At 55.2% G+C, this 10595-nt stretch overlaps 3 protein-coding genes across 4 annotated transcripts in view; 2 read left to right on the top strand and 1 right to left on the bottom strand.

Moving 5' to 3' along the window:
• RIC8A (RIC8 guanine nucleotide exchange factor A) overlaps positions 1-4227 on the top strand; it is an 8680-nt gene extending 4453 nt beyond the window's left edge. Inside the window, exons 6-11 of the mRNA XM_026040259.1 lie at positions 923-1073; positions 1660-1755; positions 2035-2179; positions 2257-2401; positions 3006-3125; positions 3892-4227. Coding sequence (XP_025896044.1) covers positions 923-1073; positions 1660-1755; positions 2035-2179; positions 2257-2401; positions 3006-3125; positions 3892-4012 — 778 coding nt within the window. The 3' untranslated portion in view covers positions 4013-4227. The remainder of the gene's footprint in view (positions 1-922; positions 1074-1659; positions 1756-2034; positions 2180-2256; positions 2402-3005; positions 3126-3891) is intronic.
• A 1999-nt stretch (positions 4228-6226) lies between these two features.
• SIRT3 (sirtuin 3) lies at positions 6227-10071 on the bottom strand. The gene is made up of 6 exons (XM_026040260.1): positions 9986-10071; positions 9382-9614; positions 9155-9255; positions 8776-8937; positions 8174-8383; positions 6227-7029 (listed from the first exon to the last, which is right to left on the bottom strand). The coding sequence occupies exons 1-6, from the start codon at positions 10030-10032 to the stop codon at positions 7009-7011; spliced, it is 774 nt and encodes a 257-aa protein (XP_025896045.1). The 5' UTR covers positions 10033-10071; the 3' UTR covers positions 6227-7008.
• A 352-nt stretch (positions 10072-10423) lies between these two features.
• PSMD13 (proteasome 26S subunit, non-ATPase 13) overlaps positions 10424-10595 on the top strand; it is a 7672-nt gene continuing 7500 nt past the window's right edge. Inside the window, exons 1-2 of one of the 2 annotated variants that reach the window (XM_026040252.1) lie at positions 10434-10499; positions 10539-10563. In XM_026040252.1, coding sequence (XP_025896037.1) covers positions 10469-10499; positions 10539-10563 — 56 coding nt within the window. In that variant the 5' untranslated portion in view covers positions 10434-10468. Of the gene's footprint in view, positions 10564-10595 lie in introns of both variants that reach the window. The other variant, XM_026040251.1, reaches the window with a different exon arrangement.

Here is a 10595-nt window from a genome sequence, read left to right as displayed (position 1 = left end):
GATTTTGAGAAAATAGAGATGATTTTGAGAAAATAGAGATGATTTTGAGAAAATAGAGATGATTTTGAGAAAATAGAGATGATTTTGAGAAAATCTGCCTTAGAAACAGGCCTGAGATGTCCCTAAGACAGGTACTGTCTAACCGTGGCATGAACATCCCTTGCTTGTCTAGTCATTACTAAGATTCTTGCTACAAAACAGGCACCTTTGGTCTAGTCTGCAGTCTCCTCGTGCTCTTAGAGGTCAGAAATAGCCCTGCCCTTTGCACAGTCAAGTTATGTGCATTAATGCCACCAGGGCCCAGCGTACAGGAGGAAATATTTGTCCAAACTTGCCTGTCTCCCTGGATTGTATTCAACCTCCATGGTGAGGTCTCCTCAGTGGTTCCACCCACTTTAGCAGGCAACTTCCCAGAGTAGGTGTTTRCTACCTTAATTAAAGAGCTCCTGAGCTGGCCTTAATTAACAGACTGTCTCCTGAGTCTTGCTGGGAAATTGCCTGTGTCACGCTGCTGAGCTGTATTGGTGCTAGGGCATCAGCTCTGAGCAGGTGACACCACCCTGTCYCTGAGACCAGAGGGGAGGCATCTTAAGCAATGTTGCATGGACCGCCAAGGTGGGGACGGGTGACAGACAGACCTAGAGACAGACCTGCGACCGCCCGGGTTTGGTCCTGCTTGACTCTGCCACGGTTGCTTCTTTCTCAGTTGTTGCTGAAGTCTCTTAGGTCTCCTCCAAGCTCTCCAGCCATCCAAAAAGTGTTTTAATTTACACAGCTCTGGTGGTGTGAGGCCAGAGACAGCTTGGGAAACACCTCAGGGTCCTCASAGTGCTGGAAGATCGTGATGAACCTGTCTTTGTGGGCAATTGAACTGTGAACAAAGCTTGCTGACCAAGTGCTCCCTTCTCTTTCTTGCACGCAGCCATACAGTTAACTTGTTGGGAAACCTGCCCTTGAAATGCCTGGATGTCCTCTTGACGCCCAAAGTCCGTCCKGGCTCGCTGGAGTACATGGGTGTCAACATGGATGCGGTCAGCATCCTGCTGGATTTCCTAGAGCGACGGCTGGACAGGGTGAGTTGAGAGGATGCTGCAATGGGTTCTTCCCTGCTCGTTTCCACAGGTGCATTTCCTTCATCCTAGATTTAACCTTAGAAAACCCAGCACCAATGTGTCATACCTAAACCACGGGAGCACCACTAATGTTTTGTTAGTTTGGAGATAGCCCTTTATAGATGTGGCAGTTTCTTCTAACAGAGACAAAACCTCGGCAGGGCCAAAATGCTTGTGGACAGGGAAGGTGACTGTCACTGCTTTATGGGTGGTGAGGGTGACTAAGCAGACAGTTAGCTGGGTGATAACACACACACACAGSCTGTTTCCATCAACCCATTGGTGATCCGGTGAGCAGCTCAGCTGTTTGGGTGCAGCCAAATTGACTGACAGATTCGTCCGACTCTTTCTGGTATTTCCAGCACTGCTGTGCTACAGAGCAGGGCTCAGAGTGTCGTGCTGTTTGAGGAGCCACTGAGCCCTGGGAGCTCCTGCTGCAGAGGTTGGAGAGCCTCAGTGTCCATCTCTTTCTCTGCCAGTCTGCTCTCTCACCAAACAAGTTGAGTGCAAGGTGATGCGTTGTTCACTTTTGTGGGTGTTTCTGCAGGGGCACAAGCTGAAGGAGAGTCTGACGCCGGTGCTGAACCTGCTGACCGAGAGCGCCCGAGTCCATCGCCAGACGAGGAAGTTCCTGAAGGCCAAGGTAACCCAGGGGCTCAGGCAGAAGTCCAGCAAGGCTTCCCAGAGGAGAGAGCGAGCAGAGCAATGTGTGTGAGCTTTGCCTTCCTTCACACAGACCTCATCTCTCCAGATTAGGTTCTCATCTCCAGGGATGTGAGGCCTTTGGTACCCATGGTGGTGTTCTCCACATCTGCCACGCTTCCTGGATTTTAGTTTTAGCTGATTGGTAAAATGAATGTATGTTCCCACCATGGGACATGCGGTTGCTGCCCGCTGACGGCTGCTCGCCGCGGCCCCGCAGGTGCTGCCGCCTCTGCGGGACGTGAGGAATCGGCCRGAGGTGGGGAACTCGCTGCGGAACAAGCTGGTGCGCCTGATGACACACATCGACACCGACGTGAAGCACTGYGCCGCCGAGTTCCTCTTCGTGCTCTGCAAGGAGAGCGGTAAGTTGCCGCGGGATGGGACGGAGAGGCGTCAAGGAAGGCATGGAGGGCTCCCTCCTCTCTCCTTTGCCCGGCAGTGTCGCGGTTCGTGAAGTACACGGGATACGGGAACGCCGCGGGGCTCCTGGCAGCACGAGGCCTCATGGCTGGTGGTCGGGAAGAGGGAGAGTACTCTGAGGATGAAGACACCGACACAGAAGAGTACAAGGAAGCAAAGCCCAAGTAAAGAGCTCCACTTCCCCCTCTGTAACATCCCTTTTCCTGTCCCTCCTCTGTCCCTTTCTTCACCTGCTCYTCTGCCATCTCCTGTCCTGCTTTTTCACATATACAGATCACTCCTCTGTACTAGTCTCATTCTTAGCTTTGATTTCCTGCCCCACAGCTTCTACCTGCTCCTTGGGTTTAATGACTGGTGCAGGTGGTCACCAGTAGATATCTGCAGACCCTACAGTTGGGCACAGGCTCTAGAGCAGAGCAGGCTCCATCAGCCAGAGCCTGTTCTGTCCCCACCTCTACCTCGAGATGCCCTGTGCTGCTGCACTGAGCTGGCTTTCCTCTGGGCAAAGTGGACAACATGGGGATGTCTCCCATGCCAGAGGATGTGTGGGGAGGACATAAAGAGCCTGGAAGAGCCTGGAACCACACTGTTTCACTGCAACAGCCCCGGGGTCTTCTCTACGCAGCAAAACGAGAGGGCCCTCTTGCTTGCTGCAGCGGTGATAACCAGGGCCACTGCTSACTCTCTGCCCAGGACAGCACAGCCTGAGCTTTAGGCAGCTGTCTTCTCACCTTCCAGTTTTACCTCCCGGTTTTGTTGTTCTTGTAGCATTAATCCTGTGACGGGACGTGTCGAGGAGAAGCTCCCAAACCCCATGGAGGGGATGACTGAAGAGCAGAAGGAATATGAAGCCATGAAGTTAGTCAACATGTTCGACAAGCTGTCCAGGTACCACAGAACTGTGTATGCCTGTCTTTGTGTTAGCACCTGCGTGTCTGTAACTTACGCTTACCACTCATCTTGCTGTCCAAAGCTACAAGAGACATAAAGTTTGAGGGAGATATTCTGGGAGTCTTTCTCATGTTCTTTAAGGCAGGTTCTCATGCATAGGTATTGCAGTGCCCGTGTTATCACAGATTTCCCTTACGTGTCTGCACTGGTTGCAGACACAGTCACATCACTGAATTTGGCCTGACACTCGCTAAGAAAAGGAGCCTCTGTCCTAAGGAAGGAGCATTTTGGGGACAGGTGGCAGTTGGTGCCACCACGTCCCCTTCCCTGCAGGAGTGCCCACCCCCATCATCTCTCATCCATAGGTGCCACAGATAGTGGCTCAGGATCTGCTGGCTCAGTCCAGACCATTCCCATGGGCACCAAGAAAAAGGGCTGAGTATTGAACACACCTGCTTCCAGCACGTGTGGGAGAGGGAGAGTCCATTGGCAGAGCTGCTTTTCCTCTGGCAACCATGCAGAATGGGGCATCAATCTGACCCTGTTCCCAGGAAACTGAGAAGGGCACCTGGTGTGACACTCCTGTGTTTCAGGAGTCGCCTCGTGGTGCTTGGAGGTGGTGCTGGGATAACTGTCCCCTTGCTCTCTTCCGAGCTGGTTCCTTGCGACAGCATCCACTGTTTGACGTGGGTCTGACGTGTTCTGTGGTGTCTGCTGTGGATCCTGGAGCTGTGTAACCCTGTCCCATTCTCCCTGCTTGCAGAGAGCAAGTCATCCAACCCATGGGCATCACACCAAGCGGCAACCTGGCCCCCATGGAGAACGCCATCCGCGACATGGCTGATGAGAGGTCGTCCTCCGACTCGGAGCTGGGGTTGGACTGATCCCGATTTCCRCCCGGATCCCCAGAGGACTGGGGAGCCTCCATCTGCTCTCCCTCCGGAACTRGTGCTGCACCTGGAGGCTAGTTTTGGGCCAGGACTCTCCCTGTGGGATTTGAATCCAGCCTGGACCCTTTGCAATCCACAACAAACACCCCCTGCCTCCCTCCCAGCTCCACAACCACCTCTTTCCAGAGGCTCTTCGTGGCCTGGCTCCACCTTGGTCTCTCCCCTCAACTGTTGTTTTGAGGATCTCAGAGTCCAAACTGCTTCCAGGACTTTCCATTAGTATTTTTTTTTCTCTTGAATACGTGATGTTTGGGAAGAAGGATGCAGCTACGTGTCGGCACGCGCGTGGGTACGTGGAGGAGCCGCTCCGGGGAGCGGGATGTCCCTCCTCGCGGCAGGGCYGGGGTGGCCATGGGGGCCTCAGCGCAGTCTGTGTGTTTTGTGAGCAGGCCTCTGCACACGCGTGTGCCTCGTGACGGTGCCCACACGTGCAGGAGTGCAGGGAGGACCCACGCACRAGGGCGACGCGAGCTCGTGGGTGATGCCTACAGCGCTCCCATSAACCCCAGGAAAGAAACGGGGGGATGATTGCTGGAAATGCTCCACTGTTTAGTCTGTGACRCTGTGCAACGCTCCTCTCACCACCGAGTTTAGGTTTTGGCATTAGCCTTCACCCACTGCACTTTCCAACGGAAAGGCCAAAATCTGCTGTGTGTTGCCTCCTTGTCTGCCTTGGCATTTCCACACTTCCATTGCTCCAGTGCCCGGGGACTGGTGTTGATCCTGTCCTTCCTTGTGGCTTAGTCTTCATTTTTTATTTTTTTTTCTTTTTAAAGAGAAGATTATTTAAAGGAAAATACTCCAATTTGTCTTGTCCCAAAACTCCTTAGGAATGCAGAAGTGATGCTAGAATAAAGAAAACCTGATGAACGGTTGAGTGCCAGTGATTCATTAGACACTGCAGTCTGAGCAAGAAGGGAAATGCATGTTTAGTTTGTGGTTTTTTTATGACAAGCAAATGGTTCTGCACTGATTGAGCTCTAATTTTACYGGGGCCATAGAACTGTAGTGTGAAAACGGTGTAAAGCCAGAGGGCCCTTCAGGCCTTGAAGGTTGAGCACCAGTCCTGCGAGCTTGCGTCTCCTTCATGAATGCAGTGAGGGTCAAAACTGGTGCACGTTACAGTGCGAGTCTGGCTTAGAGCAGGTGCCAACTACGTGAACCGGCACCTATCGCAACGTGCAGCGTGGTCGGGGCCAGGCTGGGCGATGGGCACCAAGGCAGCTGCCCAGGAAATYGGGGTCAGGTGAGGCTGCAGTTGTGTGTGTTTCCTAGAGGGAAGTTGTGCACTCCGATCCCTGGTGATTTTGTTTTTASCATTCTTGATTAAAAATGCAGGATCTCCGGGGATCTACCATATTTATGTAAAACTAACCCATGAAGCTTCACAGAGAGGCTTCTGCCATGAAAATAGCTTCAGCCCGTCACAGCTGGAGTTTCTGGGTCAACTGCATCTCCATCCAGCTTTTCCTTTCTTTATTGATGRAAAAAGTGTTGCGAGCAGGAACGCACAGCCGTATTTGAGTGGCACGTTTGCATAAACACGTCTGCTCGTCTGGCTGTGGGTTTGTTCAAACCTCTCCTAGGAAGCAGCACCCAAAAATCTCTGTTTCTGTAACGCTAACAGTTGATGTGCCAGACTTCCCCACAGCCAGCAGACTCCGTGCCTTYGGCTGAGTCACAAGAGCTTGTGGAAGAGGAGACCCTGACATCTCTAACTGTTAAATATAAAGCTGTGAGACAGCTTTTCAGGGCTCTGGGTTTGCCCTAGGGAGAGCTTTGGGGCATAGAAGGGAATGACAGGCACTTTGAATGTTAGGAAGGTAAAAGTTTTGCTCTCGGAGCCCTTTGATTCCCTTTGCTTGGGGTTTGTGCCTTTTGGATGTTAACAGTAGCACAATGGCAGAGAAGCTCTGGGTGAGAGGAGGTACCAATGTGGGACAGGACCCAGGACCAGCTGAACTTCACGGGTTGCTCTGGGGAAGAGGAGCTGCTTTGCCTGTGTTGTGCAGAGCAGGTGCCCGGAGCTTCTTCCGTGCTCGGATCCTGCCTCTCCCTGGGACAGCCTTCCAGGGCRGCATTCACAGAAAAACCCTCAGCTGATGCTGGTAAGAGGATCAGCACTYTTTATTAATAAATAATTATCTTTCCACTGATTCAAAACTGAGCCAGAGCTTCCAGCAGTTGGAGCTGGCCTTGCTCAGACAGACGGTGGGGGCCAATGGGTAGCATTTGTCTCATGATTAACAGAGATTTCATCTGAAGAATTAAGAGTAGAGGTCTGCAGCAATGGAAATACCGTGACTATTGAAAACATCTGTCTGTGAAGGAGCTGGGGGGTGCTCAGTATGGTGGAAGCAGCTTGAGAACTCCAGCCTTCGGAAGTGATGGGGGCTGTGTATCTTCTGGCCTGACACCCCCGTTGCAGTGCCAGGGGCTGGGCTTTGGAATCCAGGCCCCACTGGGTCTCTGGAGCTGGAGGGCTCAGGGAGACCCCGAGGCCAATCTCACGCAAGGCAGTGTGCGAGTCCTGTGGCAAGCTCCTGGCCGTGCTTCACAGCGAAGGTCTCCCTGCCGTGGGGACAACAGCAGGGTACCAGCTGTGTGCCACTGTCAAAGCTGCTTATGGAAAGATGGAAGCCTCCTAAGGAATGTTGTGAGGAGGGAACAGCATGCACGGAGCATGTAAACTGTCCCAACACAACAGAACTAACTCGCCCTCAGCCACTGTCACCTTCCTGGGCAAAGGCTTCTCCCTGCCTTTGCAGGGTGCTGGACGCAGCTCCGAGCACCCCGTCCTCCCCAGACGCCAAGCCTGCTGCAGAGCCTCTCGACTGCTCCCTGCTGCCACTTCCCTGCYCAGGCTGCGCGCCACAACAGCTCTTCCTCCAAGGTGAACAGTGTTTTCCAGCAGCAGGGAGCCAGCCGGCCTATTTGTCTTTTGCATCCAGCTAAAAATAGATAAAAAGAGAGAGTGTTTGCCAGCAGATTTCAATCCTTCCAGCACCGCGAGCTCAGTCAGTGAGGGCTGCTAGCACCCAGGGCAGGAGCAGTTTATATTCCATGTGCTCCCAGATTTACATCAGCTTTATCCATTTGACCAACAGCAGCACAGCTGCCAAATGGAGGAGAGGCTGTTCTCCTATAAACTACAAAGGGTTTGTAGTGAAAGCAACAACCTCGCAGGGTTATTGATTCCTACTCGATCTTCCCCTGGTATGACGAAAGAAAGAACTTTGATGTTGCACTGGAATATCAAAAACAAATTTTTCTCTGGGGTCAGAAGAAATCATGTACAGCCAGAATAGCTGTTAAAAGTATAGCCTGGAGAGCGCACAGCCCTGCTGTGGACAACAGAGCTGCATCTACCTACACAGGCAGAAAGACTGGTCCAGTCCAAAACTTACAACTCTTACTCAAATGAAAAAAAAGTTTAAAAAGTTTCTGGTGTCACATATGGAAAAAAAAATGTCTAAAATACAGTAAATAGCACCTTAATACTAAGTTAGGAAAATAATCGAGAATTTATCTCGTCTATGATTTCTGACTTTTAAAGTTCAGCTCTCCAAGGATCGCAGATGTAGGAGGAACAGCACAGGGGAAAACTGACTGCTGGGGAAAAAAAAGTTGTCGCATCTTTAATTAGCCACTGAGGACGTGTCCCCCCGCAGGSTTTATCAGTGTTTATCACTACATCAGCGTTTGTTATCATATCCTTTGATGGAAGCACTGCCTGGAGAACAGACATTTTTCTGTGACGATTAAGCACAAAAGCGAGTCCTCTACTGCCTTACAAGACTGTCTGGACTCATTTTACAGAGAGGCCCCAGGGGTTTCCTAGTCTTGTCACTTCCAACTCTAGGAGAACTAGCCTAAAAATCTATAGTGCTTTTGCAGGAGGTTCCCTTTGGGAACAAATAATAATAAAACAGCTTTCCAATAATGGAGTGGGTGACTTCCTTCTTCAAACACCATTTTGCACCTATCCACAGCCCCTCCCTCTGACTGCAGAGTTKGGCAGCAGGAGCTCCTTGCAACTCCCCAGCACACAGAGTGGAGAGGCTGAGGGACGCAGGGCACCGAGCCCCCTCCCACCTTTTCCTTCTCCTCCTGGATTAGCGTTTGCATCTCTTGGGTCCAGCCCAGCAGCTCCACGAGCTTCCTGACGCCGCTGACCACGTCCCCCAGCTGGGCTACGTCGTTGTGGCGGTGCTGCGAGGCGAAGGGGCCCACGAGATCCCGGTTGATGAGGACGCGGGGAACAGAGCTGCGAACAGCGCCTGCCAGGCTGGCAAAGGGCTCCACCTGCAGGAAGGCCACCCAGAAGGAGCAGAGAGAGGGTCACCCTGCTGAGGGGCACTGCGGGGGCACAAAGGCACCGCATGCTAAGCTTTGAGCAGATCTGTAGGACGCCTGAGCTCCAATTGGCTCCAATTGGCTCCATTTATTCAGGGGCCTCTCTTCTGGCAGCTACGAAGCTCGTGTCCTCTCTCCGGGTGCCCACCTGTCCCAACAGCGCCCACGTTTCAGAGGGCCACATCTCGGAGCACACATACCCTCTTTCCAACTCGATCTCCTCGCTGCCCCAGTTTCTCGCTTTCTCCTCCTATCCCCACTCAGGTACCTCCTCTAAGGTCCCTGGGGCCCCATGCCCGAGCGCCCTTCTCTCAAGAGCCGGGTCTGCCCTAGCCCCAGACCTCCAGGGACGTTCCAATGACGAAGAGCAGGTCTGCCAGGGGGAAGTCAGCCACGTGCAGGAAGAAGCGGCGCGGCAGCTCCTCGCCAAAGAACACGATGTCGGGCTTGACRACTCCGGTGCAGACAGGGCAGCGAGGCACCTTGTCTGCCATGACGTCCCCCTGAAGCAAGAGCACCCGAGAGCGCTTGTTATGGGGCRGCCCGGGCACCCACCTGCACACGCTGCACCAGAACCACGTCACATGCTCACAGCGACAGCCAGCCCCTCYGCTTCCCTGCCTCGCGTGGGCTCTCCTGCAGCCAGGAGCAACAGGCCTGCAACAGGTTGTCCTTCCTCGCGGGAGCTCCCGAGCCAATAACTCAGCTGCGGCCGCTCACCCTGAAGTCCTCTCCCGGGAAATTCCTGCGGCAGACCGTGCAAGTGGCCGTGGCGAAGGTGCCGTGGGCTTCGACCAGCCGATCCGGCGGGATCCCAGCAACTGGAAGACACACGGAGTGGGTGATCCGCTCACCATGGGGGAACATCCCCAGCCCTGCYTCCTATTGCGCTTCTTACCCTCACCCCTTCCCGGTGCCCTGCTGCTGAGCGCCAGGGAAGAACTCACCTCGCTCCAGCCCGTCAATATTCTGCGTATAGAGACGCAGGAGAAGGCCTTTGTCGTGCAGGAGCCTCAGGAAATAGTGTGCRTAGTTGGGCCTGTAGTTGCCCGGGTAGAGTTCCTTGGCCAAGGTGAAGAAGGGTTTGGGGTTAAGGAAGAAATAGCTCAGTTCAAAGATGGCTTCTGGATAAGGGATGTTGTACTGCGCGAGGTTGCTGTAGAGGCCGCTCCCCGGGGACCTGCAGAGAGACAGGGGCCGCTGGACAYGGTGCCGGGAGATGCGTCGGTGCCCCGGCCCAGCGCGACAGCGGAGCTGGYGGTTGGATGCCCTGTGCTCTCTAACACTGCTTTGCACTGTGTTCGGTGGGAAATTTGGGATACCTCCRTGCAGAGCACAAGGCCCAGGGCCGCCCCATTTTCTGTTGGGGGCAGAGGTGCCCTCGGGCCCGGGGAGCGTGGGGAAGGCTGTGCGGAGCGGGCGCTAGCACCCATACTGGTGTGCGACACGCGCACGGCTTCTGTCGCCTGCACTGAGCTCTGGCCTGACGGAGGGCAGAGCCGGTGTCACCGAGGCCSGCGGCCCTAACTCGCAGCCCCGCCCAAGGCGAACCTGAAATCCGGGATGCCGCTGGGCGTGCTGAGCCCGGCGCCGGCCATCACGAGCACCCTGCGGCGCTCCTGTCCGCGCAGCCGCTCCGCCACGGCGGCCAGGCCGAGCGGCGGCCCCGCGCCGCAGAGCGCCCTGCCGGCCGGGGCGGCGCCGCGGGGCCAGAGGCGGCGCCAGGCCGCGAGGAAGCTCCGCGCCGGGCAGCGCCACCGCAGCGCCGCCGCGCGCCGCTCCATGGCGGCCGTTAGCGGCGGCCGTTAGCTGCTGGCGGCCGTTAGCGGCGGCCGTTAGCGGCGCTACCGCAATGCCGCGTGTAGGCACGCGCGCCACAGCGGCCGCCTCCCCCTTCCGCCGCCTCGGCCCGCTCGCCGCCGCGCCCCCGAGCGGTGCTTTACGGTACCCAGAGTGCCCCGCGCGCGGCGCCGGTAGTGAGTGTGCATTTCCGGCGAGCGCGGGGCCGCCGCCGCCGTTGTCGCCGCCATCACCATGAAGGACGTGCCGGGCTTCCTGCAGCAGAGCCAGAGCTCGGGCCCGGGCCAGGCGGCCGTGTGGCACCGCCTGGAGGAGCTCTACAACAAGAAGTGAGCGAGCGGCGCGCCGGGCCGGGCCGGGC

The sequence above is a fragment of the Nothoprocta perdicaria genome, unplaced genomic scaffold (assembly GCF_003342845.1).
Source record: "Nothoprocta perdicaria isolate Ctin4 unplaced genomic scaffold, notPer1 scaffold_251, whole genome shotgun sequence".
In the NCBI taxonomy this organism is placed as follows: Eukaryota; Metazoa; Chordata; class Aves; order Tinamiformes; family Tinamidae; genus Nothoprocta; species Nothoprocta perdicaria.
Note: the sequence above shows the minus strand (reverse complement) of the source record. Positions and strands in the feature narration are given on the sequence as shown.